The sequence below is a fragment of the Anopheles coluzzii genome, chromosome 2, assembly GCF_943734685.1.
Source record: "Anopheles coluzzii chromosome 2, AcolN3, whole genome shotgun sequence".
Lineage (NCBI taxonomy): Eukaryota > Metazoa > Arthropoda > Insecta > Diptera > Culicidae > Anopheles > Anopheles coluzzii.
The window spans coordinates 5,890,421-5,915,454 of NC_064670.1; the positions used below are offsets into that span (position 1 = coordinate 5,890,421).

General features: G+C 47.5%; 2 protein-coding genes across 7 annotated transcripts in view; both read left to right on the plus strand.

The window, feature by feature from the left end:
- LOC120953830 (activating transcription factor 3) overlaps positions 1-25,034 on the plus strand; it is a 63,733-nt gene that overhangs the window by 17,824 nt on the left and 20,875 nt on the right. The window contains exon 3 of one of the 5 annotated variants that reach the window (XM_040374123.2): positions 5,279-5,410. The exons of the other annotated variants lie outside the window; for them this stretch is intronic. The gene's annotated coding sequence lies outside the window, so the exon portion shown is untranslated. The remainder of the gene's footprint in view (positions 1-5,278; positions 5,411-25,034) is intronic. 5 annotated transcript variants of the gene reach the window in all.
- On the plus strand, positions 5,428-23,492 carry LOC120961699 (uncharacterized). 2 transcript variants are annotated; one of them, XM_049606176.1, is made up of 2 exons: positions 5,428-15,811; positions 15,952-23,492. In XM_049606176.1, the coding sequence occupies exons 1-2, from the start codon at positions 14,486-14,488 to the stop codon at positions 15,961-15,963; spliced, it is 1,338 nt and encodes a 445-aa protein (XP_049462133.1). In that variant the 5' UTR covers positions 5,428-14,485; the 3' UTR covers positions 15,964-23,492. The 2 variants fall into 2 exon arrangements, with proteins under 2 accessions (XP_049462133.1, XP_040241612.2); XM_040385678.2 differs by having other exon boundaries at positions 5,429-15,811.

Here is a 25,034-nt window from a genome sequence, read left to right on the forward strand (position 1 = left end):
CTTAATTTAATTTAGTTAATTGAATCGCCTCGCGCTCGTTGCGCCTTTTCCTCTGGAACAAAAAATCCCTCTCTCGACCGACCAACCAACTGGCACAACTGGTTGTGTGCAAAACGCAGCCGATGGACGCGCTAACATGGAAATGGCATTTGCAGAGGCATTTCCTCGTTCAATTCCGCCGTTGGGTTGGTTTTGAAGGTTGATCGTGCGATGCGATACATCGCCGGGAGGTCAAGCGAAGCAGTTCTGGGTGGTTAAAAGTGGGTCAGTATTTTGGAAATTCCGCTACATGTGAATCGATCGAGGCAAAGGGCAACTAGAGCTAGGCATCATTGAATCATAGAAGCTCATAAATTGAGCAATAAAATTAAGGAGAATTCAGGAAATCTTTAAAACAAATCTCACTCCCATTATCAGCGCAATCTTCCTGTGGCCCCATGTGTGGTCTCTGTTTGCTCGCCTAATTCGTTTGCCAATTAAATCCACATTGGGGCACAATGTTACACGAGGAGGAAGCTTTCCTCCGGTTTCGAAACTGTTTACCTTGAGTGTGTGTATGAGAGAGAGAGAGAGAGAGAGAGAGAGAGAGAGAGAGAGAGAGAGAGAGAGAGAGCTGTGTGTTTGCACTGTCAACAGACCTGGGCCACCGAGAAAGCGTCTTTCCTCCATTGCAAACTGCGCCCAGTGTGTATGTGCACTTCCGTTCCGCCAAACAGTTGCATCGTTGCAGCTACGTGTGCTTGTATAATAACTTGTAATCCTCCATTCAGGACAGGCAGCACAGAGAGAAAGAGAGAAAGAGAGAAAGGGGAAAGAGAGTTGTAACGATCGTCTGTGTTGCTTATACAGCCGGTCAATATGTTTGAGTTGCGTTGTATGCGAGACAAGGGAGCGGCGTCTTGTGCACTCTGTTCGACTTGGTATTTGAAGCAACCAACGAATACCAACGAATGTTATGGCAACTTACCATAAATTTCATCAAACCCTCACTACATAAGCCTGCTGTAAACGATCACACCGGCATCCAGTGCTGTTTACGCAATCGGCCACGATCCGTTGCTTCACGTGGTTAAATTGTATCAATATTTTGCTCTCCAATTTGCAACTTCGCAACGATGCCAATGCTCTAGGAAATATATTCTTCCTGCCTGTGTATCAACCTCACCCCAATAGAGACGGTTACATTAGTGGCTTACCGTGCGAAGAGCGTCTAACGAGAATTTGCTCAGCGTAATTGCTCTTCTCTTGCTCCCTCCGAAACCCCTTTAAATCCTAGCCCTTAACTTGTTGAAAACAATGCTCCAATTATCGGGATGATAGAAACCAATCTGTAGACTTTGCTATCTCCCAATAAAAGGAGACATTACATCGCGGATGGGAGTGTGCCCAGCACACTTTGTAATGGCATCAAATTTCATCACGTCTCTACACTTACCACCTTTTGCTCGCCCAGCGCTGGCTGCCAGCGACAGTTTGTGATGATGGGGCGAGGCGCCTCCAAGAACATCACAGCCGCGACACGACGGCTCGGGAAACAAGTACGTCTGAACGACGGACTGGAACGTGGCGCCGCCGTTGCACGCCTTGGCATTTCATCGTCACGGGGGTCTCTCTCTCATCGTCTCTGTCGCTCGACACGGTGAAGGCTTATTTAGCACGTTAGGTTTCCCGGATCTCGATTTCTTGTGAATCGAGAGGCTCTTCCGAAGTGGCGGGGAAGTTTTGTAAATAATTCTTCGGACGATATGGAATATGTTGAAGTTCTCAAAAACATCTCAATCACACCAGAACAGCAAATTCCCAGTGTGGAGAACAAAATGAAACTGATTCATGCTACGTAAAGCATAGACACTCATTTACTCTAGCCATATCACACAACAATTAAAACGCTTTGTTTTCTCGTTTACCCTCTCTCCCTCACTTGCAGTTCAATATTTCATTCATTGTATACAGTTATTGAAGCAGAGTTTTTTTATCGTGATTATAACTCCTCCCGACTTACTTGAGTCTATATCAAACGGGTTGGGGCAGTTCTTAGAAAACGTGTTCACATTACCCATCCTCTCACAACCAATAATGCTTCTTCCCTTCATTGTTTGTTCCATCTTGTTGCATGTCAGTCGGCGCTTGGGGGTGCGGAGTATTGCATTTTTTAACACTGATAACACATCCTAACATGTTCCCCAACACACACACACACCCCCTTCACATACTACCACGCAATGTTCGCGAGATTGGAAAACGATAACGTACTTTGGCGAGCTAACGCGAACGCAAATGCGATACGCAATGTTTGCGCAAATGGAAAATGGTTCCGCCACTCCAGGAAGCACACCACGACCACCCCACTAGATGGGAAGGGGAAGTGTACGAGTGTGAGTCGCTCGCTAAGTGCATGTGCTGCTGCTAAATAAGGGTGTGAATTTCTTTTTCGCCATTGCGCCTCCTCGCCAATGGCCGGCGACAGCGGCTGCTACCGAAATCCCGGCCCCTATCGCGCATCGAAACGAGCATGATTCATCTGAGAACGTTCCGGAGGCTTGTGTGTGCTGGAGAGCTGGCGAATGTGTGTTAGAGTGCTGCACCCTCGACGCACGTGTGAATTGTGTACCCATTGTACAGTTGATTGATTTCCGACGCTTCGCGAGGTGCATTGCGTCTGTCCGGTCCGCACGGCATCCATGTGATGGATGTGACGTGAAAAAAGGCAACCCTCACCCACCCCGATAACAGGTTCTTAATGGTGGTTGGACTGCTTGCCGGGCGGACGATAAGAAAACACAGATTTCGAACACAATCGCGCTGGACACGAACAACCCCGTTGCGATAAGCAAACAACACACGTGACAAATTTTAACGATCGCACGCTCAATAACGACTCCATAATCTTTATAGACCATCTTTACCGGGCGCGCGATCGTTCTGGCTGCTCTGGGGTGGGTCGTAAATTTGCTGCTAATTTTTTATCACATTCCAGCGCTTGGAGTTGTAGTTGAAATAGGGAAAACATTGAGCCGATCTACTCTGTGCATTTGTGCAGCCCTTTCTAGAAACGCCGCACAACGCAATACGTCTTCCGTCAGAATCGATCAGGCGGCCGGGGCGGCTCCAAATCTAGGCCAAACGGAAAGGGTTTCAGTGATCAAAGCACCGCGTCTTCCCGTTCGCCCCTTTTTCTGCACCCCCCCGAAAGAGCACGCCACAAACCGCTCGACACGATCGCGCACCACCGCGTCCTTGTTTTCTTGTTCCCCCGAAAGCGAAAAGTGATCTTCAATAATAAAAACAAACCACAAGTGTTTCGCGCGTTCTTCGGATGCGAAATTGAGTGGGAAAAAATAAACAACTGGCAGCAGCAGCAGCAGCAACTATCACATTCCCTCGGCCGCACGGCTTTTTATGTTTGAATGTGACGGGCTTTGCAAAACATGAAACGGCTCTTCGTAACATCCCGAGAAAAGGGGGAATAGGCGGCCTGAGGATCATTCTCCCATGTTCCATGTATTATTGATTTTTGAGACGTTGTAGCACTTAATTCTACCAAGCACACCAGCTGCATTCCCGGCGTGTCGTTTTACACCACACACACATAGAGATACATCACAGAAGTGGATAAAGTGGAGAAGAGAAGTGGCGCGCAAGTGGATGATGAGCGAAATAAAACTCAAAACCATCGCCTGCCAGGGTCGATTAACACATTTTCGAACTCTTCATATGAGCAGAGCTGAGATGCATCGGGTGCTCTCGCGCACACACAGAGGCAAAACTAAAACGAACCTGGGAGAAAATATTTCAAATAAATTTAAGCCGATGAGATCTTTCGAAACCACCCAGCCGGCTCTGCTGTACCTCTGGGTCCGCCTGCCTACCACCAAGCTAGCGACCAACCAAGCGACGAACGTGTTAAAGCCCTCCCAAAAATGAGGTTAGAAATTAATAACTGTCAAAACGGTACAGCCGCTGCGTACTGCGGCGTCCGTGCGCGCGCAGGCGTTTGGGGGTGGCGTACGCGCGACTAGAGCCGCGCGCATCCTTACGCAGCGTGTTTTGTTTTGAACAACAATTTGTTTTCGTCGCTTGTTCGTGCGCCTGCACGCACCAAGACGCAGGCAGGCGGGTGCAATTTTTCATCTCAAAACACTCTGTATGAAAATTCCGTTTTTTTTTTTTGCAATGTAACTGTGTCACGTGCAGTTGGATGGGGCATGAATCTTGAACAAGATCAAAATGGCAGCTGCGTGGAGTTAGGAATTAGCTTAAAATCGTATGCATATTTAACGCAGCATATCTTTTCCGAATGCTCAATGCTGCTTTTGTGCGAAACGAAATCTCTCTTCTTTGTGCTCCTTACAAACCCATAGACCAACAGATGAAACGTACACCATGCTGCCGAAGACGGGAACAGAATCGATCGTGCAAACACATGTGTTTGCAGTAAATTTCGTACATTCTTGTCAGCCTGCCAGCCAGCGGTGCAGCACCCATCGCCACACCGTGTGAAACCAATCGAGCATGGGATATGGAAAACTCGCCTACAAAAAGGGAGGACCCCACATGAGGCCCACCATTGATGCAGAGGAGCGAAACTAACTGCAGCCGATTTTTTTGTTTTTTCACTGCTCAAAGGCACTCAAATGCACACATTTGCTGAGAGCTGCTTTGAAGCGAGCACCAAATTACTCTTCTCTGCCCATTAAACACGCAAACGGGGTGCCCTTTTGTTTATTTTACGATTTTATGCCCTGGCTGCCCGTTGGTGGTGCCTTCGCATCGAAATGATTGTTTTGACAGTTGAGCAACAAACGATGCAATTACGTGTATGTGTATGTGAGGATGGGGTAAATGTAAATCGCGCTCGCATCTTGCGTTGTAAGAAGTGCATTCTTTACAGGGGTGGTGGTGTTGAGTGGTGGAGGGGAAAAAAGGTCAAACGATCCGCACTTTCGGGCTACCGTGTTGCATTCTCAACACACACACATACAGAGAACGTGCGCTGATCTCTACAGTAATTCACTTTGACAAGCAATTGTCGACGGAGAATGTTGACAAATGCTTTCGGACGTTGCGATATCGTTCCTGTCAACACAGTTGGCTTTGACGTTTGGGTAGTGCTCGAATTAGTTGAACTAGCGGTCGAGCAGAACTGCCAGTCGAGTTCTATAAATAACAATTTCGAACTAATTATCCTACTTTGTGATGTAACTCATCGTTTTTATGTCGCTCGCTTATTGTTGCTCGATAAATAATATTCATTTTTTCCTATCCCCTTTACTTTCAGGTAATGCAGCGAATCCTTGACCCAACAACAGAAGGGCATTTTCTCATGTTCCCAATCCTCTTTCCGAACACGATTGTCAGCCGAAAGGGATTTATCATACGCCAGTGTAAGGGCGCACTTTGGGGGCGATAGGTAATTTTAATTTAAAACTACGCATAAACCTATTTGCAGTACAGGCACCCCACCCCTCCCGCTTAGCCGCAACCAATTTATTTGCCCACCCCAAAAGTGGAACACAGAACCCCATAATCACAATCACAATCCGCCCGGCGTAAACGGCTGCAGCGGCGCGATATGGAACGTTCTAACCTTTTTGCAAATAGTGTAAAGTTCAGGCGCGTTCGCGTACGTGCTTTACCACACTACGCTCTGCTTGCAGTGTGTACCGTCCGACACCTGTTTTCTAATCACGAGTACGAACACCCATAGCAAATGACTTATTTAATGGCTTCTACCTCTGCCTAGCCGTGCTGCATGCTCCCTCTCTATAGCACTGCTGGTGCGTTGTTTATTTTCTTTTCCACTCGCCACTCGCCCCACACAACCAAAAACCGCAAACCGCAACAGCACTGAGCGCTGCTGCCTGAATCGATATTCGCCCATTAACTGTTTACACAGTGACTTTTTAATGCACACAGGGTCCCTCCATCCCTATCTACCCACGGACAAACCATACACACATGCACTGCTAGGTGAGATTGTGGTTGTGGGATTTAAAACCAACAAAAAACCAGCAACACATACCGGGCGTAAGCTTTCATGTTTTGCACCGCCTGTCCAAACGGTAGCATAAGTCATAAGTGAACTTGAACCACACCGCACCATGAATTGTGCGCATTTTAATCCGCACCGACCCAGCGTGGCCGACGCGATACGCGCGAGCGCAAGCCGGTACGCAGCAGCAGCAGCAGCAGCCATGATCACACGCGATCCGGCGAGCCCCTACGCAAGCGGGAAAGCGTAATTGATTGATCTTGTGTCAATTTATTTCGCATTTATCTTCCAGCAGAAGACAAACAAAAAAAACACACACACGCACTTTGCCTTGAACATAGTCGACGGAGAGGAAAAAAGTAACATTTTACGTCTTTTCTTCATAAAAAAACACGCACAATGACTCGAGCGTTCTGTGGCGTCTTTTTTGTTTTTCTTTCGCTCCATTAAAACACACCGCCATGTGTCTTGGCACCACTTGCTTCTTTTCGCACTCTGCTGTGGCGCTAGCGTAGTGTTGGCTATCCGATGGCCTTCGCTAATCACTCCCTCGCGATCGTTATTAGGTTAATCTATCACCCCGTCCCCGAACACACTCCCGGCCATAGCTTTTACCGATTGAAGCTAAACACTACACCACCTTCGGGCGATGATCCATCAATCGAGCTCATTGACGTTAAGCAAATTATGACAGCTGCAGCTGGGTCGTCCCTCTGGCTCGCTGGTTGCTTCGTGCAATATATCTCCTCTTCCACACGTGCCTGTGTTGGTTGCGCCTTGTTTCTAGCGACGACGCCGTTGGAATGCTTTTGACGAGCTTGTTGATTATTTATATCCATTCCCTCGCCAACTCGGCCTCTTGCTTCCTTTCTTCTCGTGCACTTCATGCTCGATGCATGTGTCTGGGGAATTCCTTTATTTTTTGCTGCTGCCTTTGCTGCTAATACTAGGCGGCTCCATCGTAAGGTTGGAACGTTGTTGGTTGGTTTTTTTTTTGCTGTTGCCATCATGAATTGCATAACAGTTTCCCCTGATATCAATCGAAAGAATGCCACCGTGATATCTGTATTAGTTGTCTTTGGTCAGCTTGTATAGCGAACAAATCGTAATTCAACCCATCTTAGCGAGCAAACAACTTAAACAAGCTATAATACACAGCCATTCAGTCGCTCGCCTGCTGATTAAGAGCTCATGCGGTAAAAGTGCATCTTTCTCTCGCTCTAAAGTGCATCACGCCTTTGCTCGGAATGCACTCGCGCCACCACAATGCAACCCATTTAGTGTAACAGCTTCGCCGAATCGCACTTGCCGCTGCTGCTACCTCGCTGTCTCAAAACTTCACTTCAACAGCTCATTCCTCTCACGTGGTTGAGTGTGCAAACGAAATGGACAATCGGTTCGGTTCAGCGAGAGCAAACGAAGGAGGACGCTCCCCACACACACACACTGTGGGTCACCACTCTGGGCAGCACGTGACGTTTGAAAGATACCGCCGCCATCGATAAACAGTGTCCCCGCGGGGCCAGAGGGCACACACACAACCGCTTCAAGCGACGAACGCAAAATTGAGAAGCAACACGACGAACGGCAGAAGAAAGAAAAACAAGGCAACAAACACGCATGGCAAAAGAAAGGAACGCCATTCGGTGCGCCCGGTGCGGGAAAACGCCGGTGAACGGATGTACGGGTGGATATTGGCAAGCGAGACACGCGCAACATGTGACATTCGATTAAAATTCCCACATCCGAAGGGCGCGCTGAACCGACGACCGTACCAGCTTCCAACCCAGCTCCACCGCCAGAGCATGTGCGGTGGGGTGGTTCGCCAATCTTCTACACCGGCTGCTGCTGCTGATGTGGTGTGCGTGTGGCACGTTGCTGTTGACAAGTGCGACAATGTGGCGCGCCTCTGCCGGCCATTCGATCGACCGTTGACAGAGGCGTGCACAACGCAGTGGAGATATTTCGCCGGCCCCAGCCGACCATCGCTGGAAGGTGGATGATGGTGGTTTCTCCGTTTTCCGTCGTTTCGCAACATCATTTGCTCGCTTCGTCTGCTAATGAATTTTGGGATGCAGGCAGCCAGGCAGCACCATACTTTGTTGGTGGCCTGCTTTTTGGTGGGGGAAGCGAAATTTTGCGCGACAAGCTTGAAGAATGTGCCGAGCAATTCGAGACATTCGAGTCTGATAATGCGTCTAATTGATGGCATTCCAGGGGAATAGTTCCGGTTACGAGAGAATCGATACCTTTTTATCTTTGATTTTGATACGAAATTGCGAGTGCCATAAATACCGTTATCTGCCCCTAATCAATGCGTAATCGATTTGATTGAGCAAATTGAGGTTGTGTACTTTCGAAACAAAATAGCTTATGGATGTTTTTGTACCTTTAAATCCCCTATCAATCTTTTCAATCTTCCCGTAATCGAAAAACAAAAAATCGTTGACTAACGGGCTGAGTCGCCCACACACCCATCCCACGTCACACAGCAAAACAACAACGCCATCGCCTTTGTTGACTTTCCTTTTGAATAAACAAAAGCAATTTACTTCAAGCATGTGCGTGACCTTGCAAGTTGTAGCGTGGCGAGTGAGAGAGTCGTTGCTCGGAAGCTATTAAGCAATGACTGCAAATCGGCATCCATTGCTGACCCCGGGGCAGCCATTTTCAAATGCTTTTCCAACCCAAACCGAAGGCCACACACACACACACACACACACTCGGTCACATCTTTCCTGTGTTGCACAATGTTTGCTTTTGGCCGAAATTTCCTGCCAGAACCGTCCTTCTGCGCCAATCGATCGAAATGCCGTACCGCGTACGTCAACACGATATTGCTTTTCCGCCGGAGGAAGCTGCGGCCATCATGTAGAGAGAGGTAGAATGGAGGCAGAGACTGAAAGCACACTCCTGCAGTCACCGACCGACCAGTGGAAACACAAAACATGTTCGACAGTTTAAAAATAGTTGCCCACCAGAAATGGGTTTAAAACAGTTTCGCTCGCCACACCGCGACCACGTGGCCACCGTGCCGACGCACACAAGCGTCGGCAGCAAGTCTGCCAGCCTGCTCGGGACGGGATGGAAGGCGGATGGCGGGAAGCTTTCCAAGTAAAACATACTTTTCTGCTCACATTTTTTTGGGGGCAAGCAGCAATTTTACTAAAAACGTTAAATTGCTGCATCCATAAACTGATCTGTCAGACTTGACAAAAAATCTGTCATGTTGAGGTGTCGTTTCCGGTCTTTCGCTAAATGGTTTTAGTCTAATTATAGGGGCCTTTGAGCGTCACATAAACCACAGCCGTTTTAGTTTTAGGTTTTAGTGGTGATAGCACAGCACAAAAAAGAATACCTCCTGTTATACGGCTCCCTCTGATTATCGATTTGACTCGCAATCAAACCATCCACATAATACCTCCGAGCCCTATAACTTTACGAACCTCTCTGTCATCATCAAACAGCTATTCCCACACATACACACGCACGGATGATGGCTCTTAAATGTGTTTAATCCGCTCCGTGTGGTTTGATGGGTTAATTGCAGCGCTTTTATCGAAGGCTAGAAGCGGATTATATCGAACCTGTTTCCCGCACAAATCGACGCACACCACCGCATCAAACGATCATAAAATGCACCACACACACATACACACGCATCCCACACCTCTCTTCGTCCAACGCAATACAATTAGCTTAAACCCCTTTCTAACGCCCGCGACTGCCAAGGGCCCGGGCCACGTGGAGCAGCGTGGTACATAGCATGAAAGTGCCGCCAACAGGCATCACGGCTACTATTCATCTGTCATGCCACGGTAAGAGCGTTGACAGTTTACTAACAGACAGGAGCGAGAGAGAGACAGAAATAGAGAGCAACACTGAGTGCACAGCGAGGCAAGTCAAATGTCAAAGTCACCTGCGTCGTTCTCGGCGGGCATGCATAATCAGCCTTCGCGTCGCCGCGTACGTTTTGTATTAATATGTCAACAAATGCGTTTACACGACCAATTAGCGGATTGTCAGCAAATAGAGATGAAAAACAGAACCAGCTCGGGTTAGCGATAAGACACCGAAGATGGCTGTGTGGAGTGTGTTGACTAAAAGCTTCAAAAAGTGGCCCCTCTTTCTGTATCTTAACCTTCAGCGTGCTTCCTTTCGCTACGCTTTTGGGCTACGTCGTCTCTACAAGTCGTTCATGCGAATAAACACACACACACACACGCGCGTTGGGGTCCAATACAAACAGCCTCCGGGTAAAAATGGCGGCAAAATTCGGCGTGATTCAAAGAGGGTACATAAATCTCGAGTACAAGTACTTCATGCTGCTTCCTTTACGCCGTGTGTCTACGCCGCTTTGGAATAAACTGCGCAAACGAAACGATCACGCTAGCCGGTTGCAAGTCGTTATGTTGCAATACCCGCAGCCGAAACGGCATTGGCGGCAAATGCACTTGCATCCGCGCATCCGGAGAGTGGCTGCCGCGCTTCGGCCTCGCTCGATCGTGAGCTTCCAGTTACAACAGACCTTCCAAAAATCTTCTCATACTGCACCCGAAGGTCTTGCCAACCATTCCTGCAGGTTATGGCGCACTTCCTCCAACCCAATTGTGTATGCCGACAATCAGCCCCCATTCCCCTGCCTCAACAAACAAACAAACAAACAACAAACGCGATACGCGACTTCCTTTGCACGGGCGGAACTCACGAAAAAGGTTTCGTCGTCGGTTCGACCATCGAAGGCTCGCCGGTTTTACGACACTTTTTACCGCGTGTACTCGGTGCCCTCGGTTTGTGTGTGTGTGTGTGTGTGCTGATTATTTTCCCATCATAGGTCCCCGCTAATGCCACCCCTCAACAGCCGGTCGGCAAACGTTGGCGCGACCCTGACGCGGTTGGCACGGCACGGCGGCCATACTGCCGGCACGACGATCGCGACGACGATCGCTTTGATGTATGCCGTTTGGAGTTCAGGAGGGACGGAGGTAGGAGAGAGGTTTTGTTGTTATTCTTCTTCTTTTTATTGCAGTCGTTGTACAAGCGCGCGCAATCTTCGGTTGGTGGAACTCCGAATCGCTCGTCTGGTGGTGTGTTTTGCTTAGAACGGAGCTCTAAGTCGCTACTTACTCATGAGTGGCGATTACGTCTCTGAAGTTGGTGTGTTTTAATGATTTTCAACTGAAGCTCTGACGCACACTTGTCATTTCAAGCTAAAACACTGACCTATTGAGCGTAAAAAAGCTCTAAAAAGTTCGATAAGACAGGTGGAGTAACCACTACAGTACTATAGCAACTACTAAAACTGAATCCCAAGCATTATAGAATTGAATATCGAACAATACGTTTGGATTTTCTAAAACTGGTTCATACAGCAACAAAATATGTCGCTTCAAAGCTTTAAACCATCAATGTTAAAGAACTTTAACACCTTTCAAACATATCACATACATCTGTGGTTTCACTTCACCTATAAATAGACCCTGCAAATTCCACCAAACTTCAAACCACGCTCCAACTGACAAGAAGGAATGTACGCCGCGTGGCGCTCCAAGAATTTCTTTCCCCCCGAACATCATATCCGTTGTAACATATGCAAAAACCTTTGCAACCATATGTGCATACTCAGACGGGTTGGTTGGTTCGGTTCAGGTCGTCCCTTTTTCGCCAATACCTCAAAAAGAGCAACAACAAAAAGCACCAGCGACACAAACCTTTCATCGGTGCATCGATCTCGAGGACGTGTGGGTGCAGCACCAGCACCAACGCCAACAGCGGCGGAGTCAATTTTATGCGCGAGTATTTGGGTCAACTGTGCCGACGCCGCGCCACACTATCGCATCGCATGCATGTTGCCATAATTAGCGGCTTTCATTACTGTTTCATTAGCTCGCGCGTTCCGTACCGTTACCCTTTGCTGCTGCTGCTGCATTCCTGCAGCGGACGGGACTGCACAGCTAGCGAGCGCGACGTTCGGTTCCTGCATCGACATTAATATGCTTCCGTTCCGTCGAGCGCGTGCACACCGTCGAAGGGAGTACGCGGCGCCTCTCGACACTGCGTATGATGCACTTGGTATCGCGAACATGTGTGTGCGCGTGTGCTTCATGTGTGAACGTGTTAATCTTTACTCTAAGTCGATGCACTTTTGACCGATTAATTGTACTGTAGATAATGCAATTAAGGTAACATCCTTTATCAGAGGCTTAGCGCTCTTGCCAGAAGATGTATTTCCCTACACCACCAACCGGTGTTGTGCATCATGCCTTCGTGTGCTCATTTCGGTAAGGAACACGCTCCCTTCCTTCGGTTCGTGGTCTGTTTCTTAATGAATTTTGATACCTTCTGACGACCACTCAGTCTTATCTTGATTGCTTTGAGTTTCACACCGTTGTTGAACATCTGGAAAACAGCACACACTTTGCATAATAAGATACCTGGCGTGTCTTGGGGGACAAAGCTGCTTTTGACACCTTGCACATATCGGCAGTCAGAGGAAGAGGAGCAGCCGGGGAAGCAGCCGTAATCCCCATAATGAAATCAGAGAAGCAATACACTTATCGTGGATTTTAAGTATTCTCGATTGGCCGCTACAAACCAAAAGCTGGTGACTTCTCAAGTCTTGCGTTCCATCCTTTCTTCACACCAAAAAAGCTACAACCCTTCCAAAGAAGTAATTCTTGCCATGTTTTATTTTAAACCGTTTTCTTGTCATTTTCGCTTAAATTCTGTTCGCTTCACGGCACGGCAGATTACGATGTCAACTCGATTTATTTACCAAACACTCCAACTCCGTTTCTGGCGATCTTATGCCAGGATCTTATGCCCAATGTACTGTCCGTAATCAATGTTTCCAAATGGTTCGTGTCTTACACGTTCCGCCGCTTATTATGCGCGTACGGGGTCTTTGTAAGTATCTTAGCACACTTACTTTGGTAATGGTGCGGTTTTTGTGTGTGTAAACGGTGTCGCCCATGGTGTCGCTTTTACAGAGTCACTTCATTTTGGGGGCGCGAGGCATTTCGCGCTGTCTGGGGGCTCACATACTTCAAACTTTGCACACACCGTTTAACGTCCAACCGAGCCGAGAGCCATTTTTAAGTGTCAAATATTTTCTGACCAGAATTCGGCATCCCGTGTGTATGTTTCACCCGGCGACAACCCATTCAAATGCAGATCAAGCGCAGATACACAGCCGCTCACCCAAGTGTTGAACTCTCAGACCGTACGACAACACAATTGACCGGGCGGCCACCGACCACCGTCGTCACGAGTTATTAAGAGTGACATAAATGGTACCTCCGAAAAACAGGAGGAAGCAGGGTGTTTAGGGGGTTGTACGACTGGTGGAGTGAAAAAAAAAATCATCAGAAGTAGCAGCAGACACACACACAAGCATCCATTAATGTCCGATACTAGTCGTATCCTCGAGAAAACGCAAGCACCTAAGCATGGAAGTAATCGCCACGTTGATGATATGTCAATGAACCAAAAACAGAATTTGGTTTGTTTATACATAAGAGTTAGGATCGGCGGAGGAGATTGCATGAAAGAGAGTTCAGCAATAATACAAGCAATGCCATAATTAGAGTGCCATAATTTGGCGGCCATCAACGCGTTGGTTGGTGTGCGTGAGAGGGCAACGGATGAAAGGTGATCGCCCGAACAGCGGGAACCTTCTTCTTCCACGAACGGCAACGGCAGCGATCGGACGCGCGCAATCCGTCTAGGTTTAAGTTAGTCGTTAAAATAAATTTATGTGAAGAAAAATACCGCAACGTCCAGCCCTAGATTGATCATATGGTGCCGTGACCAGGATTGAAAACCTTTTTCGAAAAGCGCTAAGTGAAAAGATTTATTCGTTGAGCATTTTTTTTGTTTCGTTTTGTGATTTAGTGCGTACCGTGCAAAGGAACTATCGTTAATACGTGTTTGAGTGTACGAACTTTGGCGGCCAGTAAATGTGAAATTTCAACCTGCAAAGGGACAATCGTGCCGTTTATTACTCGTCATTGATTGCGTGTCCGCGTCTCCGTCGTATTCAGTCCGTTGCCAACAAGACAGACTAACTACCGCCTTCTTCGGCGTCTTGCCACGGCCATCGTAAAAGCTATAAGAAGCGTTCTACCGCAGCCATCGCGTTTTTGGATACAATTCAGCGATTCACCGCAGTCGCGTAAAAAAAGCTGTGAGGCGTCTTGCCTTTATTATAATATAAGATTTCGTTCGTCTTTGAATCGTGTAACGTCTTGTTACAAAGAACACTAAAGTTAAGTTACTGTCCAATCCGTTGAACATTAGTGTGAGAAAACGTCAGCTTATCTTCCGTGTCGCAACCGGTTGTTTTCGCGCGTGTGATATCCGTCTTCGTAATCGTGTGTTTCCCGCCAGTCGCAGTTTGGAACAGCCATCCGTCATCATCTGTGTGTGTTTCCCTGCCATCGTCATTGCAACTGTTTTCCCGAATCCTGCCATCTCAACAGGTCAAGTATAAAGATGACCGAAATTGCGAGCCTAAGACAACGGTTGAATTCTTTATTCACGAAGCTGAAACGAAATGAGGTTTTCATAGCGAACTTCCAGCCTGAACAACACAAGCATCTCGTGCCTGTCAGGCTCCAAACGATTGAAGGTATGGAAAAGGAGTTTGAAACGGCTCATACGCAATTGTGTTTGTTAGCGCCCAGTGAAGCTGAGAAGCTAGAAGAAGAGGAGTTGATGGATAATTTTGAGGAAAGGTTCATAGCTATGAAAAGCGCCATGCTATCGCACATGCCTACTCAAACAGCTCAAGCCGTTAGCTCTGAGCTTGGCTCAAGCCACGCTCAAAACCCAAGCCACTCTCCCATTCAAAACCACGTTAAATTACCAGCCATCTCTTTGCCCGAATTTAACGGTGATATAATGCACTGGATGGCATTTCATGATACCTTTGAAGCATTAGTTCATAACAATGCAAGCGTTTTGGATATTCAAAAATTCCATTATTTGAGAGCTTCATTAACTGGTGAGGCCGCTAGATTGATAGAGTCGATCCCATTGTGCGCATCGAATTACTCCATCGCATGGCAGGAGCTCAAGGAGCGATTCTCAAATGAATACCTTCTGCAAAAGATGCACTTTAAGCAAATGTTCGGCATCCCACAATTACGAAAAGAATCGTCAGCTGACTTGCATAGATTGGTAGATGAATTTAATCGGCATGTAAAAATGATTCAAAAGCTAGGAGAGCCAACCGACCAATGGAGCTCAATGTTAGAATATGTTTTGTGCTCCAAACTACCAGCGGAAACTCTTACACATTGGGAAGACAAGGCAGCTAGCATGAAAAAGCCAACATATGAGGCGTTAATAGAATTTCTGCAGAGAAGAATGAAAACATTAGACTCTGTTTATATGAGTAAATCTGCGGATGTAAGCTCTACATCGGTGCCTGCCGTAAGGCCTTCTTCGCATCTTTCGTACTATTCGTACACCGCAAATAATACCAAACGATGTCCTTGCTGTCGACTAGATCACTTATTATGGTACTGTAACCAATTTATGCGACTTCCGCAATCTGAGCGCCTTCAGATAGTGCGAGCGAAGAGTCTCTGCATTAATTGTTTAAGAGTCGACCACAGCATGAAAGATTGTCCTTCGACCAATCGGTGCAAACATTGCAACCAGCAACATCATTCTTTATTGCACTCCTTTGATTTTGTACGCCGGCAGCACACCCACGACCGAACACTACATACTAGCCCTCAGGTAGCTCCTAGCGCTTCATTTAACAGCACAGCAGCATTGGAAAACGAAAACCGAGCAGCGGACCAACGAGAGGTATTCTTACTCACTACTATTGTCATTGTTGTGGATGCGTTTGGCAATCACCATCCAGCAAGAGCATTATTAGATAGTGCATCACAACCTAACCTAATAAGCAAAAGATTGGCAAAATTAATAGGTCTACCTACTTCCAGATTGGACATTGACGTTAAAGGTGCTGGTTGTGCTACGACGAGGGTGCGGGAGTCCGTGTATGCTGAAATTCGATCTCGCACCAGCCAATTTTCTTGTGGAGTAAATTTCCTGCTAATGGATGAAGTAGCTGCAAAACTTCCTTCCCACCACATTAATATAAGCCGCTGGAACATTCCGCCTGGACTATCCCTGGCGGACCCTCATTTTAATCAGGCCGAATCAATAGATATGATAATCGGAGCAGAGCATTTTTACACCTTTTTTCCAACTGCAGAGCGTATTTATCTGGCAGATAAATTACCAATACTGATCAACAGCGTGTTTGGGTGGCTTGTAGTCGGTCCAGCCAGCGAGGAGGTCGTTAATCCTCACTCAAACCCAACACGAGTATCAATGGTTTCTTTAGAAGAAAAAATAGAGCAGTTTTGGAAGGCAGAGGAGCTACATGCATGCGAACCATATTCAGTAGAAGAAAAGCATTGCGAAGAGCTGTATAGATCGAAGACTGGAAGAAATAGTGACGGACGATACGTGGTGCAGATGCCTAAACATCCAGAGTTCTCGGTACGCTTGGGCGAGTCAAAAGGCCAGGCGTTGCGCCGATTCTACTCATTAGAAAAGCGCCTATCCCGAAATTCGCAATTGAAGAAGGAGTATCATGCCTTCATGCAAGAATATATAGATCTCGGACACATGCAGCCTGTTAATGAAAATGCGTCAAGCCCAACGAAAACCTTTTATCTGCCTCATCACCCAGTCATAAAGGAGAGCAGTTCCACTACTAAGGTGAGAGTAGTCTTTGACGGCTCCGCGAAAACATCTACAGGCTACTCCCTCAACGAAGCACTATGTGTGGGACCTATAGTGCAAGATGAGCTGTTGGACATTATTTTGCGTTTTCGCACCTATTTTGTGGCCTTAGTCGGAGATATCGAAAAAATGTACCGTCAAATCCTCTTGCATGAAGATGACCGCGCATTAGTGAGAATATTGTTTCGATTCTCATCAACATCACCAGTAAAAGAGTATGAACTGAATACTGTCACATACGGTTTGGCTCCTTCCTCTTTCCTAGCTACGCGCACCTTGCTTCAATTAGTGCAGGACGAAGGAAGCAATTACCCTCTTGCTAGTCGTGCGATTCGCAATTTCTACGTAGATGACTTCATTGGCGGGGCATCATCTGTTGAGGAAGCTATACAGCTCCGATCGGAGCTAACTGGAATGATGCTAAAGGGCGGCTTTCCATTACGAAAGTGGACCTCAAATCGTTTGGAGGTTTTGCAAGAGCTCGATGCTTCTCAAATCGGAACCAAATCATCACTGCAGTTTGATACCGACGAAACTATAAAAGCCCTAGGTGTCTGCTGGGAACCTGAGCGCGATAATTTATGCTTTGCATCAAGCATCAAGCCACTGCAGTTACCCTCTACTAAACGGAGCATTTGTTCGGAGATAGCTCGATTATTTGACCCGTTGGGTCTTATCGCTCCTGTCGTAGTGCGAGCAAAAATAATGATGCAGCAGCTTTGGGCGCTATCGATTGGCTGGGATGAGACTGTACCAGAGTCATTTGGGCTGAAATGGAAAGATTTTTATGAGAAGTTGGAGATTCTGACTTGCTATAGAATCGAACGATACTGTTTCGCCTTACGATCGAATGTGCAACTGCACATATTTACTGATGCTTCAGAGTCGGCATATGGCTCATGCGTTTATGCAAGGTGCGAGGATGCCGAGGGGAATATTAAAATATCTTTGCTTGCATCGAAATCTAGAGTAGCTCCATTGAAGCGTATAAGCCTGCCTCGTTTAGAACTCTGCGGTGCCGTATTAGGGGCTCATCTGTACGAGCACATTGCCAAAGCCATTCAGCTTCCTGTGCAGTCGGTACATTTCTGGTCCGATTCCAGTATTACACTACATTGGATCAAAGCAGCTCCAAATACCTGGAAAACATATGTGGCAAATAGAGTAGCAGACATTCAACAATGTACGAAGGGCCACACATGGAGGCATGTACCTGGACAGCAGAACCCGGCTGATCTCGTTTCGCGGGGCATGACGGCACCCGATTTTATAAAAAGCAGCATTTGGATCTCTGGGCCAGCTTGGCTGGCGCTACCTTCTAATGAATGGCCTACATCTGAACCTCTACTACCGACCGGTATCGAAAAGGAAACGCGTTTGCTAGTTGCTGTTGCCAGCGCATCGCCTGCAGTTAACCCTTGGTTCAAAAGGTGGTCATCATACTCCCAATTACTGCACATTATTGCATACTGCAAGCGATTTATAAAGAATCTAAGGCTTAAGGCTAGAACGAAGCCTGCTGGTGACCCGGTATCCATCGTATTGACACCAGAGCAGAATGAGGAGGCAAAGGCATTTCTGGTCAAGACTGCTCAAGACGATGCCTTCCGAAACGAAATTTCAGCCCTTCGGAACGGCCAACCTATAAAGAAAAACTCGCCGATTAGGAATCTCAACCCGTTTTTGGACAACCAAGGTGTGCTTAGAGTCGGAGGAAGGTTAAACTTAGCTGATTTGCCGTTCCAGTCAAAGCATCCTGCTCTCCTTCCAAAGGGGCATCCGTTTACACGCAACATAGTGGTTCACTATCACTGGAAACTACTTCATGCTGGAGGGCGAAATCTCATCAGCAACATAAGAGAGGAGTTTTGGCCTTTGGATGCTCGACGATTAGTTAGAAGCATAACGCGGGAATGTTTCCGGTGTTTTCGGTCGGATCCCTTTATCGCATGCCAGCGAATTGGACAACTACCCGCATCCAGAGTGACACCTAGCCGACCTTTCAGCAACGTAGGAATCGACTACGCCGGCCCATTTTATTTAAAACCGGTACACAGAAGGGCAGCCGCCTGCAAGGCTTATCTCTGCCTTTTTGTGTGTTTCGCTACAAAGGCGGTACATCTCGAGCTGGTATGTGACTTGTCTACATCAGCCTTTTTAGCAGCGCTACGAAGATTCATTGCTCGCCGTGGTAAGCCGTGTCACATTCACTCGGATAACGGAAAAAACTTCGAAGGAGCTAGTAACGAAATAACAGAATTGGCATCGCTCATCGCTAGAAAGGAAGAAGAACAGCAAGTAAATGAGTTCTGCACGTCCCAAGGCATATCATGGCACTTTAATCCCCCAAGGGCTCCTCATTTCGGCGGACTGTGGGAATCTGCGGTGAAGGTAGCAAAAAGACATCTGTATCGTATCCTCGGTGCATCTCGTTTGTCATTTGAAGATCTTTATACGATACTAACACAAATCGAAGCGGTCATGAATTCGCGACCGTTGCTTCCTCTTTCAGAAAATCCTGATGAACTGGCGGCGCTAACTCCGGGCCACTTTCTGATCGGCACCTCCATGCAAGCACTTCCCGAACCCAACTTGTGTGACGTTCCCTTAAACCGGTTGGAGCACTATTGGAAGCTACAAGCCTACGTGCAGCGTTTCTGGGTCCACTGGAAAGGCGAATATTTGCAGGAGCTGCAAAAGGACACGGTGGGACATGAACAGAATCCTCAGTTCACGATAGGCAGGATGGTCATTCTCATCGATGAACTGTTACCCGCAACCCGATGGCCTTTGGCACGTATTGTTGAGACGCATGCTGGAAGGGACGGAATAACGAGAGTAGTATCTGTGCGCACCAGTAAGGGTATATACAAACGTCCCATAACAAAAATATGCCTGTTACCGATACCATCGTCAATAGACAACGCAGCTTCAGAGGAGGTTGATTTGAGCAAAGAGAAATTGATAGGAGAATAGTTTGATAGCGCTGAATGCACGTGCAGCAGTCTGTATTTTTGGTTGCACCGTTCTGACGGGAGTTTGTTGTGTTGTGCTTGTTCCGGTAGCAATCGATTTGTTGATATGCCATATCAAGGGGGGGGAGGATGTTTATACATAAGAGTTAGGATCGGCGGAGGAGATTGCATGAAAGAGAGTTCAGCAATAATACAAGCAATGCCATAATTAGAGTGCCATAATTTGGCGGCCATCAACGCGTTGGTTGGTGTGCGTGAGAGGGCAACGGATGAAAGGTGATCGCCCGAACAGCGGGAACCTTCTTCTTCCACGAACGGCAACGGCAGCGATCGGACGCGCGCAATCCGTCTAGGTTTAAGTTAGTCGTTAAAATAAATTTATGTGAAGAAAAATACCGCAACGTCCAGCCCTAGATTGATCATGGTTTGCAAATTGTGCGGAAACACAATCGATACTCCAACGCGTACAACACTCCCCTTTTGCCTGGTGAAGATCTTCTCGAGATTCCGCACACAGTGACTCACGGATTCTACGCTTCCAATCGAAATGGGGACAACACGTCTCTCGGATTAGCGCGTCTTTATGACTTTTCGAAACTATCATCAGGAAACTATTTTCCATGGCAATTTCTATTTCGAAAGAAGTTTACGACTTTAAGACAAATTCAAAGTTACAAAACTCATCCTTCCGGATTTGAACAGTCCCTCGCGCACAGGATTCTGCTGCCGTACGCAAACCCGAAGCACGGAAAGGAGCGTTGTATTTGTTTGTTTGTTCTAACCGTGGCCCGGCACGGCACCAACATTCGATGTATGTGCCGCATGTACACACACACACACACAGACACGCCGCCATTACGACACACAGCTTCCCGGCACTGTCAATGACGGTCAGTGTTCGAATTTTCCCATCTCAACAGCAGCATTTTTCTGCCAGATGTCCGCTCGCTCCAAGGTCAAACCGAAATGTCTTAGCCCCCATATCTCCCCCTCCCGTCGGAAGTGAACGAAACCGGAGGGAACCGGGGTCTCTTCCATCTTGAATCTTGAATCGACCATGCGTACCGAGATAACCCATGTCTCGGGCAAGGTTTGGGTTTGCACGGCGGAGATGGAAGACTTCACTTTTTTTTTCTTTGGTTTATGGATCTGCCATCCCCTTGCCGTACGAGTTTTTGGGGATGTTTAACTTTCCTTGTTTGCGCAGCTTCTTGGCTGTATTTTTGCTTCGCTGTCGTCTTTGTGTCTTTGCGCGTCTTCTTCGGTGCTCCTTGAAGCGATCCGAGAATGCTGTATCCGCGTGCTGTGTTCCCCCATTTTTGGAGACCCACACGGCATGGCGAGGTGGCGTCGTTCCGTCACAACTCCGAATCGGTGCGTTTTGGATTTCGTCTGGTCCGTGGTTGTGTGTATGTAGCATTGTCGTACTACGCCACCAGACGAGACCACAAGGGTTGGGGCAGAGGGCAGGCCTTTCAGTTCATTTATCATCGATTTTCGATTCTTTTTTCACCACGCGCGAAGATGAGTGTTGCATGCAAGAAGAGATTTTTCGTTACGGCCATTTGCTTATTTTTGGACGAATCTGATCACGGCCGTGCGGCTGTTTCCACACAAAGACATTCGGGGTTCGGTAATAGCGACTCGCAACACCGCCGGGTGGATGCTTTCGTCTCCATCAGGAGTTTAGCTTTAAATGTTTTATTATTTTAAAGTGATCTCTGTGCTTATAAAAACTTGTTCCGGGAAATGCATATGTTCCGTCGCGAAATAGCCAAGGTTCTCGTCCGAAATGGCTCACCCATTAATGGCGTGATTTACGATTATCTTCCATCGATTGATCGACAAAAAAATCGCCACTAAATATGTATCATAATGGGTGCACCCCGCACGACTTGTTTGACTTAATCGATCGCCATAACGCCACCTCCACCGCCGGCTGTGCAAAAACTCATCGCAAGCTCCAATTTGTCTCATTTGGGGTGCCCCGCCGCAGTTCATTTGCATCTAACGAATCTCCGTTCCCACCTTTCGTCCCCCTCTAATAACTGCATTTTGGCGTGATCGAGCATACATCTCGGCCGAAACCAGTGCAAAAGTCCGTGTGACGGACCATTGGTGGCCATCGCGGCATTAATCACGGGCAGCATTTTTATGTGTCTGCACGCGATCGTTAACAATCAAGCATTCGTGTCTCAAATATCGCGATCGATGCGGGTGAAATTTGGAATGCAATGTTTATGGCACCACCGTGCAACCGTGATCGTTTGGCCAGCAATGATGACTTCGGAGAAAAAGCGAAACCACCACCAAAAACCATCAACATAAAGCACACACAAAGCGCCAGGGTTGCACAGAGGTTTTTGCAACATTCCTGCGGGAATGGGACCAGCAAATTATTAGAGCAACCTTCCAACGGCCAACCAGGTCGGCCCAATGTTGACGGGTATAAAAATCCGTGCATCCGTGGAAAGCAACCATTAGCCATAAACGATCCAATCGATCTCCGGGCAACAGTTTGTCCCAATCAATACAAACCACACCTCGCGCACCAAACGGGGAGGGGAAAGGTGTATCGATCTAAGACGCTGACGAGGGTCGTTCAGAAATTATGATCCTCTCTTTCGTTTCCTTGGACGAGAGGATCATAAAAATCGAACCCGGGCCCGAACGCTGCACACTCCAAACTGAAACCGTACGAGAGGAGGAGAGCGACCTGGAGAAGGCGAATGCCTGCATTAGCGGTTGGAAAAGATTAATCGGCCCCATTAGCATGCGGCGATGAAGTTTGTTGCAATGGATCAGCGCGCGATTCGACAGTGGATGCAGATTTTCGGACACTCGAATCTTCCACCTCTCCGGAGCAGTTGTGAGAGAAGGCAGCAAACCCGAGAAAACATAAACAGGCACCATTCGCACCGTCCCGAACGAGTTGATGTGTTGTTATACATTAACTGAACTGCACAACGGGCACGTACAGCAACAACAAAAGCAGCCAAAAAAGACACCTCCGAACACGCTGAAGATGGTCATCAGGAAGGTGATATTGATTAAAATTAATAGCAATAATTAAGAGTCAATGTTGTTTTGAATGGAAACCATGTGGCAAGAGGAAAGCAAAGAAAAAACAATACCGAAGGAAAAGGTGTTGATGTTCCTGTCCAGAAACTATGCTGTTTCCTTTTGCATTTCGTGTGACATTTCCGAAAACAGCGACACTCTCATAAGCCAAAAAAAACTCTTACAATCTGCCTCAACTAAACAGGCAATTTTAACGTGGTGATAATTTTAAATATCAACATATACCACATACCGTTCAGAAAAGGTATAGGCGCAACGCGAGACTCACTCTTGCTGCTGCATAGTTTGGAAAGGCCGAAAGATTGGAGGGACAGGTCAAAAGTCCTCGAGTCACCTTGACAAGCTGGAAGATTTTATGGCCACCATACGAGCGCGTCTTGCCGCGTCCAACAACAGCCAGCAGCGGCAGCAGTCAGTGTGCGCGAGACCACCACCACCACCACCAAACATCTGCCAACCACACCACACTCCGAAGCGACACATAAAAGATGCCGTGGGGATCAAGCTCCGAAAAGCCACTCCGTCCGCATCCACCAACAAATACACAAACGCACTCCCCCGAAGGAGGCTCAAAACGCAAAAACGAATAATACTCCAACCACTCGATGCTCAGCTTGATAGTTCGTTTTACGACCGCATAAAAAGATGAGATATTGGCCTTTTTAAATTGCCCCTTTTCTGCAGACTTCCAGAGGGCGGGGGGGGGGGGAGCGCCGCCGCATTGGATCGAGGGGTTGAATAAGGGGGGACTGCATGGTCCAAAAGCGGCCAAACTATTATTGCTACCGCGCGCGCACTGCTTCTACTACGCCTGCTTTGGCACACGGCGATGGCGAGCACGGTAGCCAAGTGGATGGGAGAGAAGCGTTCGATGGTTCTTCACTCGCGAAGACAGTGCCGACGCCGTAAGGATCTGCTGCTGATGCTCCCCCCCTCAGCGACTCCGACCAACATATCGCACCATGGACGAGTGTGTCTTCTCCTCAACTCATTTCATCTTCAAGCTGGTGAAGAAGACGGTGAAGATTACCCACAAAAGGTGCCGCACTGCAAACGACCCGAACGCTCGTTGCCAAAAAGTTTCCGTCTGTAAAACACGTTCTTGCTGTTGACATCAGCGACATTGTCTACGGCGACCCTTTTGCCCCGTCCCCATCTTCCCCGAAGTGCACATTCCGGTAGCTAACAAGTGGTAGCCGCCGCTGCCGCGATGGTCAACATGTCACACGTCGTAAGGATCCAATCAAGACCGTACACTACCAGTATATTCCCGGCACAGCTACTAGACACATCGTTCGATCGATCGGCTCATAAATTCGAACTTGGCACGAGTCGCCGATTGCAATCTGAAAAAGGCAATCACGGAAGATGTCCAACTTTAGCGACGGGAAGAGAGCAAAACACAATTGCATTTGCGTATTCGTGACCGGGCCCCCGGGTCGTTCAAACTTCTGCACAATGGATAAAGAACGTCTCGAAGGGCGATGCTATCGGTGGCTGGGGTAGTGTTTGTCGTAAAACCCCGTTATCGAGATGTTTGCCACCTACCTCAGTGACACCTCAATTCGATCGGATTGGCCATTCGGAGACAAATGGTTGATTTATCTTGTTGAATTTAAGTGTTTGGCACAAGCGGACGGAAGCCATTGCGAGCTTGAGTGCATCAGGACCTGCTGATAATATGAACCGTCTGTCCTTGGTTTTACCACCTAGAATAGAGCAACGAGCAGTACGCGATATCTGAACACTTCTGCAAATGCAAACAATAACAAAAAAAATCCCCCAAAGACATCTTCCAACGTCTTCAGACTTTAACAACGTTCCCAGCGACAGAATGAATTATGTCACCTCGTTGTGATCCACGTTGGCCCCACTTTAGCTGGCGGATCTTTTTGTCTTGCTAATTTGAGAAGCAAACGTCGCCTATGAAGAGGGAGCGTTTTTGTTTTCCTGCTTTTCTGTTAAATAAAAGCTCAATGTCACGGTGGTTGAAGATGAGTTAAAAGGGAAGTGGCTCACAATTATGGTGACGATTGAATTTGGATGCCATTCAAGATACCATCTCTGAGATGGTAGTGTCAAAGCCATCAATGTGGCGTAACCACTATTCGACCACGACACGGTTTGACGACAGTAGTAGTAGACATCCTTTGGGTGGCGGTACGCACCAACAACAAAAGATTATGATTCTGCTATAAACATTCTAGTATGTCTCC

Excerpts from the sequence above, each read along its gene's own strand:
- LOC120961699 (XM_040385678.2), top strand. The coding sequence starts at position 16,067 with ATGGATGAAGTAGCTGCAAAACTTCCTTCCCACCACATTAATATAAGC.